The sequence below is a fragment of the Chrysochloris asiatica genome, unplaced genomic scaffold (assembly GCF_000296735.1).
Source record: "Chrysochloris asiatica unplaced genomic scaffold, ChrAsi1.0 scaffold00010, whole genome shotgun sequence".
Taxonomy (NCBI): Eukaryota; Metazoa; Chordata; class Mammalia; order Afrosoricida; family Chrysochloridae; genus Chrysochloris; species Chrysochloris asiatica.
In genome coordinates, this window is record NW_006408528.1 from 32,934,461 (window position 1) to 32,947,582 (window position 13,122).

At 37.6% G+C, this 13,122-nt stretch overlaps 1 protein-coding gene across 1 annotated transcript in view; it reads left to right on the forward strand.

Annotated features, from left to right (window-relative positions):
• MAGI2 (membrane associated guanylate kinase, WW and PDZ domain containing 2) overlaps positions 1 to 13,122 on the forward strand; it is a 1,931,490-nt gene that overhangs the window by 1,500,807 nt on the left and 417,561 nt on the right. Inside the window, exon 8 of the mRNA XM_006834399.1 lies at positions 11,663 to 11,784. Within this exon, the coding sequence (XP_006834462.1) occupies positions 11,663 to 11,784 (122 nt within the window). The remainder of the gene's footprint in view (positions 1 to 11,662; positions 11,785 to 13,122) is intronic.

The following is a 13,122-nucleotide window of genomic DNA, read 5'->3' on the forward strand; positions in this document are numbered from 1 at the left end:
TCTTCATCAGTAAATGTTTTAAGTCCTCTTCACTTTCAGCAAGCAGGTTGTATCATCTGCATATTGCAGGTTGTTAATGAGTATTCCTCCAATCCTGATGCCATGTTTTTTCTTCATATAACCCAGCTTCTCAGATGATTTGCTCATCATACAGCTTGAATAAATATGGTGAAAGAATACAAACCTGAAGCGCACCTTTCTTAATTTTAAACCATTCAGTATTCCCAAGTTCTGTTCAAATGACTGCCTCTTAGACCATGTACAGATTCCTCATGATCACAATTAAGTGTTCCAGAATACTCATACTTCACAATATTGTCCAAAGCTTGTCATGACCCACACAATCAAAATCCTTTGCATAGTAAATGGTTACGAATCAGGCTGCAAGCCACAAGGTCAGCAGTTCGAAACCACCAGCTGTTCCGCAAGAGAAAGATGAGGCTTTCTGCTCCCGTAAAGATTTATAGCCTCAGAAACCCTGAATAGGGTCGCTATGAGTCAGAACTGACTCCATGGCACATCAAAACAACAACAACAACAACAACAACAAACATCTTTCTGATATTCTCTGCTTTCAGCCAAGATCCATCAGACATCAGCAATGATATCCCTTATTCCACGGCCTCTTCTGAATCCGGCTGGAACCTCTGGAAGTTCTCTGTCAATGTATGCTTGCAGCCGTTTCTCTACTACCAGTTGCTTTAGGGTCTCATTAAACTACCTCATGGATTGGGTGACCAGAACATGGGACAGAACACCAATATTGCATCGTTTGCTCACTTCCTATCTGAGGTCCTCAGTTGACAGGAGACCAAAAAAATTTCTCCTCTCTGGGTCTGGCACCTAACTTGGATTTTTTCTTTCATTGTTTTGTTTGTTTATACTTTCTTCCCATTCTTCCTCTCTTTACCTACCCTTGCTTTGTATCCTTTCTATCTACATTTCATTTGTTCTTATTTTCTGCTTCTCTTTCCTAATTGTTGCTCTTTCTGTTTTTCTCTTGATTTTTTTTTTACTACACTCTGATCTCTTTTTCCTTATACTCATCCTTCTCCCTAATTGTGTTTAGTTCTTCTTCTTTTCTTTCTTTTTTTTTTTTTTTAACTTTCTCTCACTTTTCTCTTTCGTGGTTTAAATATTCTTTTTTTCTCTTCCTCTTTTCTTTTTGATTTTTGTATTCTTTTTCTAGCTGTTGACTTCTTTTTTCTTTTACTATTTTCCTATTTTGCTACTTGCTTGCTTGTTTGTTTTTTCTTCTCTCTTGTGTGTATGTTTTCTCTTCTTGCTTCACACCCAACAGGAGGCCATTGGTGAGTGTCTAAGAATACACCAACAAAAAATCATAATTAAAAAAAGACAACACAACCAAGATATCTCAGAAGCAACATGCAATGTCTTTTTCACAGGAAGACAAAAGACAGTGACCAAGAGGCAGAGCTAGAATATATTTTTGAGGGAAAAAAGACATTGGAACTATCTGAAAAAAAAAAAAAAATCAAAAGAATATTTAGATACCTCCAAATAATTGACAGAAAGGTTGAGGAAAACAAAGAAATAAAATAGGTAAAGGGTTGGAGAGAAGACAAAACCTGCAGCAGGCATCCATCTAGAAAATTAATACTAAGATTTCAGAAATGGACAATACAATAAAAGGGCAAAGGAGTAGATTTGAATCAATGAAAGCCTGAATTAGTGAGCTTGAAGATACATATCTCAATGTTAGTAAATTGGAAGAACAATCAGAAAAAAGAATGAAAAATCTGAATAAAGCTAAAATTCATATGAGACATAATGAAGACGAGTAACTTATGGGTTATCAGAATTCCAAAACAGGGAAAGGCAGTAGAAAGCACAGAAAAGCTAGTCGAAGAGCTGTTTGAAGAAAACTTCCCAAGCACATAAAAGATAAGAAGATAAAGAGATTCAAGAAGCTGAACAAACCCCAAACAGGATAGACCCCAAAAGATAATCACATGAATCAAAATCAAACATTCCAGAATCAAAGACAAAGAAAATCCTCAGAGCAGCTTAGGAAAAACAAAAAGTTATCTACAAAAGAGGTTAAAATTCACAAGACTGAAAATAGGGAACCAGAGATTTCAGATAGTAGCAAAATGCATTGAAGAATTGTATTCCAACAAATTTGAAAATGTAGAACTGGACAAATTCTTAGAAATACACAATGTATCCACGCACAGAATGAAGTAGAAAATTTGAACAGACCTATAAGAGAAGAACTTAATCAGGTAATTTAAAATTTTCCCAAAAAAAGTCCAGGCCCAGATGACTTTACTGGTGAATTCTACCAAACATTTAGAGAATAACTGACAACAATTCTACTCAACCTATTCCATAGAAAAGGATGGAACACTCTCAAATACATTTTATGAAGTAAGTATAGCCCTCACCCAAAATCCAGGCAAAGACAGCACTAAAAAAGAAAATTGTAGACCAATACTCCTCATGAACATAGATAAAACAATCATCAATAAAATCATAACCACTAGACTTCAACAGCATATCAAAAGAATAATACATCATCACTAAGTGCAATTCATACCAGGGATGCAAGGATGGTTCAATATTAGAAAAGCAATCAACATAATCTGCTGCATAAATAAAACAAAAGAAAAGAACCACATTACCATATCAATTGATGCAGAAAAGGCATTTGACAAAATCCAGCATCTATTCAAACACTCAACAAAATAGGAATATCAGGGAAATTCCTGGTTTGATGCTGTAAGATAAGCACTCAACTGCAGGGTTGGTTTGAACCACAAGGCTGGCAGTTCAAACTGACCAGCTACTCCTTAGAAACCCTATCAGGGTTTTTATGAGTCAGAACTAACTCAACAACACTTAAAAAAAAACAATAACATACAAATTCAACAGCCAACATTACTCTCAATGGAGGGAAACTGATAGTATTCCCTTTGTGAGCAGGAACCAGACAAGGATGTCCTTTATCATCATTCCTAAGCAACATGGTACTGGAAGTCATAGCCAGAGGTATAAGGCAAGAAAGAGAATTTAAAGGCATTCAAATTGGCAAATAATTTTTGTAGGTGATATGAAATCCGAAAGATTCAGCAAGAAAATTATCAGAACTCATTGGAAGTTTCAGTAAAGTGGCAAGCTGTAGGAACAACATACAAAAATCAAGTGGATTCCTTTACACTAATAAACACAGCTCTGAAAAGGAAATCCAGAAAACAGTACCATTTACAAAAACCACCAAAAAGATGAAATACTTAAAGAATAAATATAAGCAGAGAAACAAAAGCCCTATACAAAGAAAATTGCAAAATACTACTACAAGAAAGTAAAAGAGACAGAAAAATGGAAGACTATGCCATGCTTATGGATAGGAAGATTTAATGTGAAAATGCCAGTACATTACAAAGCATTCTATAGATATAATGCTCTCCCAATCCAGATTCTTACATCATTATTTAAAGAGATAGAAAAACTGATCACTGACTTTATATGCAAAAGAAATATATCTCAGATATGTCCTTACCCCAACTCTAATCCCCTACACACTGAGACTCACCCATCCTCACAGTTTCCATCCAGACCCCCGGAGAAGGGGAGGGGCTTAGAGAGCCCAGTCTTGTCATGTACCATCAACAACGTACACTATCCAACCCCAAAAAAGAGTGATAAAAATTTGAAGACATTTGGAATCAACTAGTCTAATGGACCAATGGAGCAGGTAGACACTATGACTTCAAGAACAGATGTACTGGATAGTACCCAGCTATAATTAGCAACTGCTCTGAAAGGGATCTCATTTGAAGGTCCTGGAAAGAGTGGGTGAAAATGTGGAACAAAACTAAAACGTATTTTTAAAGGACCAGGCTTACTAGTCAAAAAGAGATTGGAAGAACCCAAGTATGGCCCTCAGTCACCTTTTAGGTCTGGAAGATAACTCACCCAATTCTCAGCCAAGAAGTAAATAGGTATAGAGAGGGGAACAACACTAGTTAGGTATGCTCATCATGGAATGGTCAGCCATTTATGATCGAAAAGGCAACATCCATCTAAGGACAAAGTTGAGAAGGGATGGGAAGGGGACTAAATGGAAATAAGAACCACAGGGAGGAAGTGGGAAAACTGTTGTTACATCATTACAATCACTGAGATGAAGCAAAGTATATGATTTGTTAAATGCAAAGCTGGTAATCTTCTCTGTAAATCTTTACTCAATGCACAATCAAAAGGTTTAAAAAAAAAACACACACTCATAGTTTAAGTATTTAACAAAATTATTAATATTTTTCACTATGTTAGATTCTGAGTATGCAAATATAAGTAATACTATGACCCTGTTTCAAAAAGAGTGCACATCTAGGGATGGAAATGAACATGGAAATGAATCATTAAGATGCAGCATTAGAAGACTTCTATAGACCATGCAACATGAAAATATATACAAAGGTGTATACTATATCACAGAAACCTTATTCAAGACCCAAGGAGAAATGTCTCCTAATTTTTAGTAGCAGGAATACTATGTCCTTCTGCACAGATAGCTTTATTTTTCCTATAAATATTCTAAACAGTATAGCTAGTTTTTCTTTCTTTTTGAATTATCTGCTTAAAAGCTCAAAGGTAATTTGTAATCTATATGAGTAAACAACTAGTGCCTTTTATTATCAACTTTACAAATTGAACTTCCATCTAACTTTATCCTTTTTTCCTCATTTATTTATGTTGTTGCTTTGAAGTACCTCAGTTAGACATAATTCTGGATACATGTCACAACATGAATGCAATTTGGAAACAATTTATTGAGTGAAATAAGCCGGTCACAAAAGGATAGATATTATATTACCTCAATTACTTGAAATAGACAAATATATACAGACCAAAGTTTATTAGTGTTTCAGAAGGATGAGCAGGACAGTTACTGTTTGGGAATCATGAAGTTGATGTTAATAGTGATAGAATAATTTTTAAAAGGATAGTGATAATGGTTGTACTACATGAAGAATCCACCACTCATATATCAATTTGTGATACTGTGGTGGCTTCCATGTTGCTATGTTGCTGAAAGCAATGCCACTAGTATTTTTAAATACCAGTAGGGTCACTCATAAAGAGCTCAAGTATCTAGTGGTTACAAGTCGGGCTGCGGACCTCAAGGTCAGCAGTTTGAAACTACTAGCCATTCCACAGGAGACAAATGAGGCTTTCTGCTCCCGTAAAGATTTACAGCCTCAGAAACCCTGTACAGGGTCGCTATGAGTCAGAACCAACTCCACGGCACATTACCACCACCACCACCACCACCACCAGGGTCACCTATAGTGGAAAGATTTCAGCTGACCTTCCACACTAAAATGAACTAGGAATTAGAGCAATGAACTATATCTGAATGTTTAGTCAATGAAAGCCTTATGAATAGCAGTGGAACACTGTCAGCCGCAGAATATTGAATATTGAAACAATATGAATAGTACCATAATATTGTCAGAATTAATGCTGGAAATTTAGTCCCTCAGATTGAAAGGTGCTCAAAATATGACTGAGGAAGAGCTGCCTCCTCAAAATAAAATTACCCGTGATGACACGATAGTATGAAGCATTCAGGACCTTCATTTACTGGTGAGGCATATCTCAAAATGAGGAAAAACAGCTAAAAAACATCCATTAATAATCAGAACATGTCATCTACAAAGTGTAAATCTAGAAAAATTGGAAGTTGTCAAGAATGAAATGGAACACATAAAGATTAATATCCTGGGTATTAGTGAACTGAAATGGACCGGTATTGGCCATGTTGAATCTGACAATCATATGGGGATGATAGCTTGAAGAGGAATGGCATTGTATTCATCATCAAAAACAACATTTCAAGATCTATCTTGAAGTACAATGCTGTCTATGGTAGGATAACGTCCATACACCTACTAGGAACACCACTCGATACCGCTATTGACATTTATGCACCAACCACTAAAGCCAGTCAGAATGGAATTGAAGAATTCTACCACCTTCTTTATTCTGAAATTGATCAAACATGCAGTCAGGATATACTGATAATCATGGGGCACTGGAATGCAAAGGTTGGAAACAAAGAGGTAGGATCAGTGGTTGGAAACAGTGGACTTGGTGATAGAAATGATGCTGGAGGTTGCATGATAGCATTTTGCAATATCAATGATGTATTCATTTCAAATACCTTTTATAAACAACATAAAAGATGACTTTACACATTGACCTCATCAGCTGAAATATACAGAAATCAAATTGCCTACATCTGTGGGAAGAGATAGTGGAATAGTTCCACATCATCAATCAAAATAAGGCCAGTAGCTGAGTATGGAACAGCCTATCAATTGCTTATATGCAAGTTCAGGCTGAAATGGAAGAAAATTAAAACAAGTACACAAGAGCCAAAATATGACTTTGAACATATCCCACCTGAATTTAGAAATATCAACAAGAGATTTGATGAATTAGACACTAATGACACAAGACCAGAAGAGTTATGGGATGACATCAAGAACATTATACAGGAAGAAATCAAAAGGTTAAGAAGACAAGAAGGAAAAGACTGAAGTGGGTATCAGAAGAGACTCTGAAACTTGCTTTCCCACGTGGACATGCTAAAGCAAATGGAAGAAATGAGGAGATAAAAAGAAATGAACAGAAAAATTTAAAGGGCAGCATGAGAAGACAAGGTCAAGTATTATACTGAAATATGCAAAGACCTGGAGTTAGAAACCCAAATTGCTTATACTAAAATAACTGAAGAACAGAGTCAAGCCTCGACTTGGAAAATTAAAGGATTCTACAGTTAATGTGCTGGGCTGCAAGGTTGGTTTGAAACACAAAGTTGGCAGTTCAAGCTTTCCAACTGCTTCAAGGTGACCCTATACAGGGTCACTCTGAGCTGGAACAGACTCGATGGTACTTAACAGCAACAACAACAACAATGGGCAAAATGCTGAATGATGCAGAAAGCATAAAAAGATGAGTGTTCAATAGACGCCTGTCAACCTTGAGATGAGAAAGAGAAGAGGAAGGACTGGTTAATCTGAAGTTTGGGGAGACTTGGAAACTCCTAAACCCATGGGTACTGACTGACCTAGCCACTGGGAGCTAGAGCTGAGAGTGAAGCATCCATCTGACAAGAACATCGAAATGTGCAGATAGTACCCATTTGACCTAGTTTTGATGGCTTGATGATCAGAACTCAACTAAAGGAAGATAAAGAAGTTTGATACAGGAAACAAGTGTAAATTGCTATAATTTGATGAATTTGACCTCTGCTTATGGATGTAGTTGCTCAAAATGCCAACTGAGAGGGAAGGAATCTTCACATCAAGGATCAGTCAAGCCTATCCCCTCAGTACATAGGGTTTATAGGAACAGGCAACTGAGACATTGACTGCTTAAAATGGGGGTGGAGGGTAATAAAGGCACAAAGTGGCTGACTTATAAGTTTTCAAGAGTGAGTTTAGTATCACAGTAAGGTGGTGGTGGGGAAGGGGGGCAAGGGAGGGGAGAATCTCCACTGAATAGTTTCATCTTGTCTAGATGGGTTTGGTGAAAGGAGATGGGGATAAGATTCTTTTGATTCAATAGTAATTGTTATCATGACTAATTGCAATGGTCACAAATGTAAAGGTAGAAGATATATAGCAAACAGGGATAGTATTTAATCTTACATTCCAGGAACAAAGAACCCTAGGACCAGCAAGAAGGAAGAGCGTGAGCTGAGTGTGGGGTCCTAACTAGAGAAGCAGAGACACCAGAGATGGAGGAAGAGGTGGTGATGGTATGGAGAGAGAGAGCAGTTGAGCACTCTAGACTCATGGAAAGAGAAAGGCTGTGTGCCGACAGACAGGAGGCTGACTTGAAAAATGTGCCCTTAGATTGTTTAAATGATTATATTTTTAAAAGAGGGAGTAGAAGCAAATACTGTTAACCAGTGGTACATGGAGGGGATTGTAATTGTTTCAATGAAACAAAATACGATTTGTTGAGTTCAAAACCAATGTTCTCCCATGTAAACTATCACTCAATTCACAATAAAAGCTTTGAAAAAAAGATGCTGCTGCCACTAGGAATACACAGAGTACTGTACCAAAAAGAAATCGCCAATATTCAACCGTTTTAAGAAGTAGCATGTGATCCAGAAGCAATGATATTGAAGGAAGAAGTCCAAGGTGCACTGAAGGCATTGGCAAGAACAAGGTTCCTTGAATTATTGGAATACAAATTGAAATCTTTTAACAAACTGACGCAGCACTGGAGGCACTCACTCTTCTAAGAATTTTGGAAGACAGCTACCTAGCCAACTGATTGGAAAAGATCCATATTTTTGCCCATTCCAAAGAGAGGTGAGCCAGTGGAATGTCTAAATCATTGGAGAATATCATTAATAGCACATGCAAGTAAAATTTTGCTAAAGATAATTCAAAATTAGCTGCAACAGTACATTGACAGGGAACTGTCAAAGGTTCAAGTTGGAGTCAGGCAGAATGCGAGATATCATTGCTGATGTCAGATGGTCTTGGCTGAAAGCAGAGAATACCAGAAAGATATTTTTCTGTGCTTTATTGGTTATGCAAAGGCTTTTGACTGTGCGGATCATGACAAATTATAGACTACATTGCAAAGGATGTATATTCCAGAACACTTGCTTTCAGCACCATACCTTTGATTTACTGAATCTCACATTCAGTGATAACAGTTGTGATGGGGTATGGCCCTTTGGAGCAGCTCCAGAGTATATCTGAAACAAAAAATACCATGTGGTGACACTACCAGATACATAAGGGCAAAGTCAGGAATAATATTTATTTTAGCAGCAGGGTAATCGCAAAAGATTTTCACATAGAAATGACATGAAAATGGAAGGAAAGGTAGAGAAGCTTTAAAGTCTGGCCCTTCCAAAGTAGAAGCAGAGCACAGTCAGAGTGTCTGTATAGTGAGGAAGCCTTGAACGCTCACATTCCATAACTTACTACACATCACAGCTGATGGTGACTTCTTTGGTACACAGAACATTATTGCAGCATATTACTTACAATGAAAAATATTTTACATGAAACAGATTTGCCTTAAACCTCATCCAAATGAGTTTCATTGCCCATGAACATTATTGAACAAGTATCCATGAGCAAGTATCCCCCTACTCTAAGCAGTACCAGACTCTAAGGCCTCCAAATAAAGGTTTTCTTATGGATTCATAAGATGATGATGATGTAATCAAGATAAAGTTGCTACTGTTGTTGAACATGCTTGTATTGGAAAATGTGTGCTAACATTCATTATTTCATTTTAACCTTACTACAACTCTGGGAAGAAGGAATATTATTTCTATATCACAGATAAAGATTGTTGTTGTTGTTGTTAAGTGCTGTCGAGTCATAGTGACCTGTATAGGGTTTCCAAGGAGTGGCTAGTGAGTTTGAACCACCGACCTTGTGATTTAAATCAACCTTGTGGTCGACTGCGTTATTATCCCACAGTGCCACACAGATAAAGATACTGAGGCGTAAGTAATAACGTGCCCACGGTAACCAAACCAAATCTCTTTCTGCCCAGTTTAATTCCCAATAGGACAGGTAGAATTGTCCCATTAGATTTCCAAGGCTATAAATCTTAATGGAAACAGACTGTCACATATTTCTCCCGTGGAGGAGGAACTGGAGGATTCCAACTGCTGACCTTTCAGCTAGCAACCAAGTGCTTCACCACAGTGCCACCAAGCCTCCTTATCCAAAGTCTCACAGTGTGTCAAATGGTAGAACAGGAATTTGAACCCAGGACCGAATGACTGCAGAGCCTACACTGCAGACGGTAATCTTCCTCTCCTCCTGTGAGGAGATTCTTCAATGAGGTGGTCATTTCAGTGTGCTTCTGTCTAGTCAGGACTTACTTGATTTCTAAAAATAGGAAATTGGCTCTTGAGATGGCAATTCTTCTATCTCCTTTCTTTTTCTGATGTTTATACTTTTAGAACACATAATGAATGGCTTGTCCAGGGTGTGTATTTGTGTACTTGTGCATACATATTACATATATATGTGCTTACCAAATTTAAAACATAGATTGAAAAGAGAAGCCGTGTAGATAGCAGATGCATTTTAAGAGATGGGTACAAATCTCAGCTTTCCCACATACTAGGCATGTAATTTAACTTTTTTTTCCCCAACTTTATTTTAAAGTTTTTATTGTGAATGAGTGATAGTTTACATAGGAGAACATTGGTTTTACACTCAGCATTTCATTGCCATGATTACAATCTCCTCCGTGCATCATCAGTCAACATTATTTGCTTCCATTCCCTCTAATTTTTGTGTTTTGTTTTTGTTGGTTTTTTTGGGGGGGAGGATGCATATATAATAACTTAAACAAACAAAGGGAACATTCTACAAGCCTGTCTCATGGCCGCCAGCACTCATTCTTTCTCTTTCTATGAGTCTTGAGTCCTCAGCTGCTCACTCTCTCCATGTCCTCATCTCCGCCTCCATCTCTGGTGTCGCTGCTTCTCTAGATAGGGTCCCACATTCCACTCGTGCTCTTCTCCCTAGATGGTCCTAGTGTCCTCTGTTCCTGGGCTGTATCATTCAACTTTTTTGTGTTGACAATCTCATCAATTTAAAATGAGAATAAATAGAATTCAAAACCAGGTTGTTATGAGGCTTCATTGGAGAAACTGTATTGTTGTTGATAAGTGTCGTCAAGTCAGTTCTGACCCATAGCAACCCTATATAGGGTTTCCAAGAAGAGCTGGTGAGTTTGAACCACCGACCTTTTAGTTCAAACTGACTTTGCAGTCCTGCGCATTAATCCACAGCACCACATATAGTACATGTTTTCATACCATAATCATGTTACTCTTTATACAAAAAACAAAATCATATATACATCAGCCCTATTGTGAGGCACTTGTGTGTTAGAGAAAGATCAATATAGAAGGCTGGGACTAAAAAGGGCTATTTGTCTCCTCTCTTAATTTCAAACATCATGTTATACAAGAGTTAATGGTTTCCTTATACCTCAGGCCATAAGCCACTTCTGTGTCTGATCTCTGTGAGTTTGCCATGTCACTATTAGTGTTTATATTCCCCCCTTACTCACCTTGAGTATCAATAAGCATTCTATGACTTCTGTAAATATCCTTGTGAATCTTCCATCCTGGATCCCAGCCCTTCCAGGTCTGTCTGATTCAAAAAGTTCATATGTTCTCTTAAGGCTACACTATATCAGTACATTTACCTTACACTTACTGTGTTTGATATAGGGACTCTGCAAAGTTCAAATGCTAGTTTTCCTTCAATACCATTCAGTACAAATTTCATTTGTTGACTCTTATTTTAGTTCATCAAATGCTTCTCAAACGAACACAGTGGACAAGAAAGTAAATGTCCATTCTACTTCTTTTAGCAGAGTCATACATAATTTAAATGCAATGACATATGACAGAGCCACTGAGAACTGCAAACTGTGCTCTGGTCACAGAAACGTGTGTTGCATCAAGTCCAGACCCAGCAGAGACCTGGCTTATGCTGGGGGAGGCACTTGACTATAATCAGATAAGGTGTCTGTTAATGGCCAGCTCTCTGTAGAATCATACATATGTTCTTTTAAATGACTCTGTCCCACTGTGACCCTAATTTGAAATTTTATTTTTTAGCCACATAAACAGAAGAACACAGTTTGAAAACCCTGTCCTGGAAGCAAAACGGAAGCTACAGCAACATAACATGCCCCACACAGAACTTGGAACAAAGCCCCTGCAGGCCCCAGGTTTCCGAGGTATCGTATACCACATCCATATGCGATGCTTTAAAGGGAAAATGTGTTTGTCAAACTGTCTGCTCTACTGAAATGTCTTTAGTTTGGACCAAGTCAAATAATTGGTTTGCTTTCCCCACACCTCTCTGTTAGCTTTGTCTGGGTGTTTTCTCTGTTTCTAAACTAATGCATTTAACAACCAGGATTAAGTTAAAGCCTCAAACAATAGTTATAGGAATTCATAGCATGTTGCCAAGTGGAGATTAACGGGTTTTGACGGTAGTACTGTAAACTGCAGAGATTCATAGAGACTCAATAAGTTTGTTCTCAAAAGATCAAGCACAAGAATGAGGCTTGTTCTCCTTTGTGACAGTAGACAGCTCCTCATCGACATTACCTAGGCTCAAATCCGCCTGCCCTGGCGTGGCCTGGGAGAGGTCGCGCAGCGTGGATGACTTGTCTTACTATCGGCGCCATCACGCCGGGAGACCCTGGCCATTCGGTAGGTCCCAGGGTTGTTTGCTGGACCTAACTTTAACTTTGAGCCACGTAGTGGGATGAGTTGCTGCACCTAGTTTTCACCTCTTTGTGCTCACTCTTAAGTGAAAACAGGAGAAAGGCTTTTTGGAGACTTGCCTGCTAATGATTTTCACACCATGCACTATGGCACAATTAAAATGAATGTAAAGGTCTGGTGATGAACTATTCTCCAATTCCAAACGTTAGGTGAAAAGATTATATGCATTCTCACTGTATATTTTAAAGAAACTCTCTGTCTATTTGTTAATAAAGGTATATCAAAATGGAAATAGACAGATAAAGTAAAACTCCATCACTATGCATGTCAAATCATAACCACCCAAAATGTAACCACCACAAAAAAAAATAGCATCTGAAATATGTTCTTTTTGAAGCATTTAGTTTGCTTCAACCTATATGATCATGGCCAGAAAAACATACGTATAACAAATTGGTAGGCAAACCCATGAGTGGGTTCAACTTCTATTCAGATTATTTAGGTAGACGATTTAAATGTGTCAACGTATTGTTTGTTACAAAATGTTTTACCTTTACATTCATAATTATATTCTAGAAATAGAAGGCTTGCTTTTTGCTCACAGTAGAAATCAATTTATCTATTTATCCTTATAGCATCTCACCCTCTAGCAGTGTTAGCAAAAGTTAACTCAGTCCCAAATCCAGGTATTCCTTCCAAATAATCTTGACATTTGAATATATGATAGTATTCCACTACTTCCCTGTTGTCTTCTATCTGCACACATTTAAATGCTGTGCTCCTATTACATTTTAAATAAGGAAAGTCCATTTCAGTCTTTAGGATTAGTTGATGACACATAC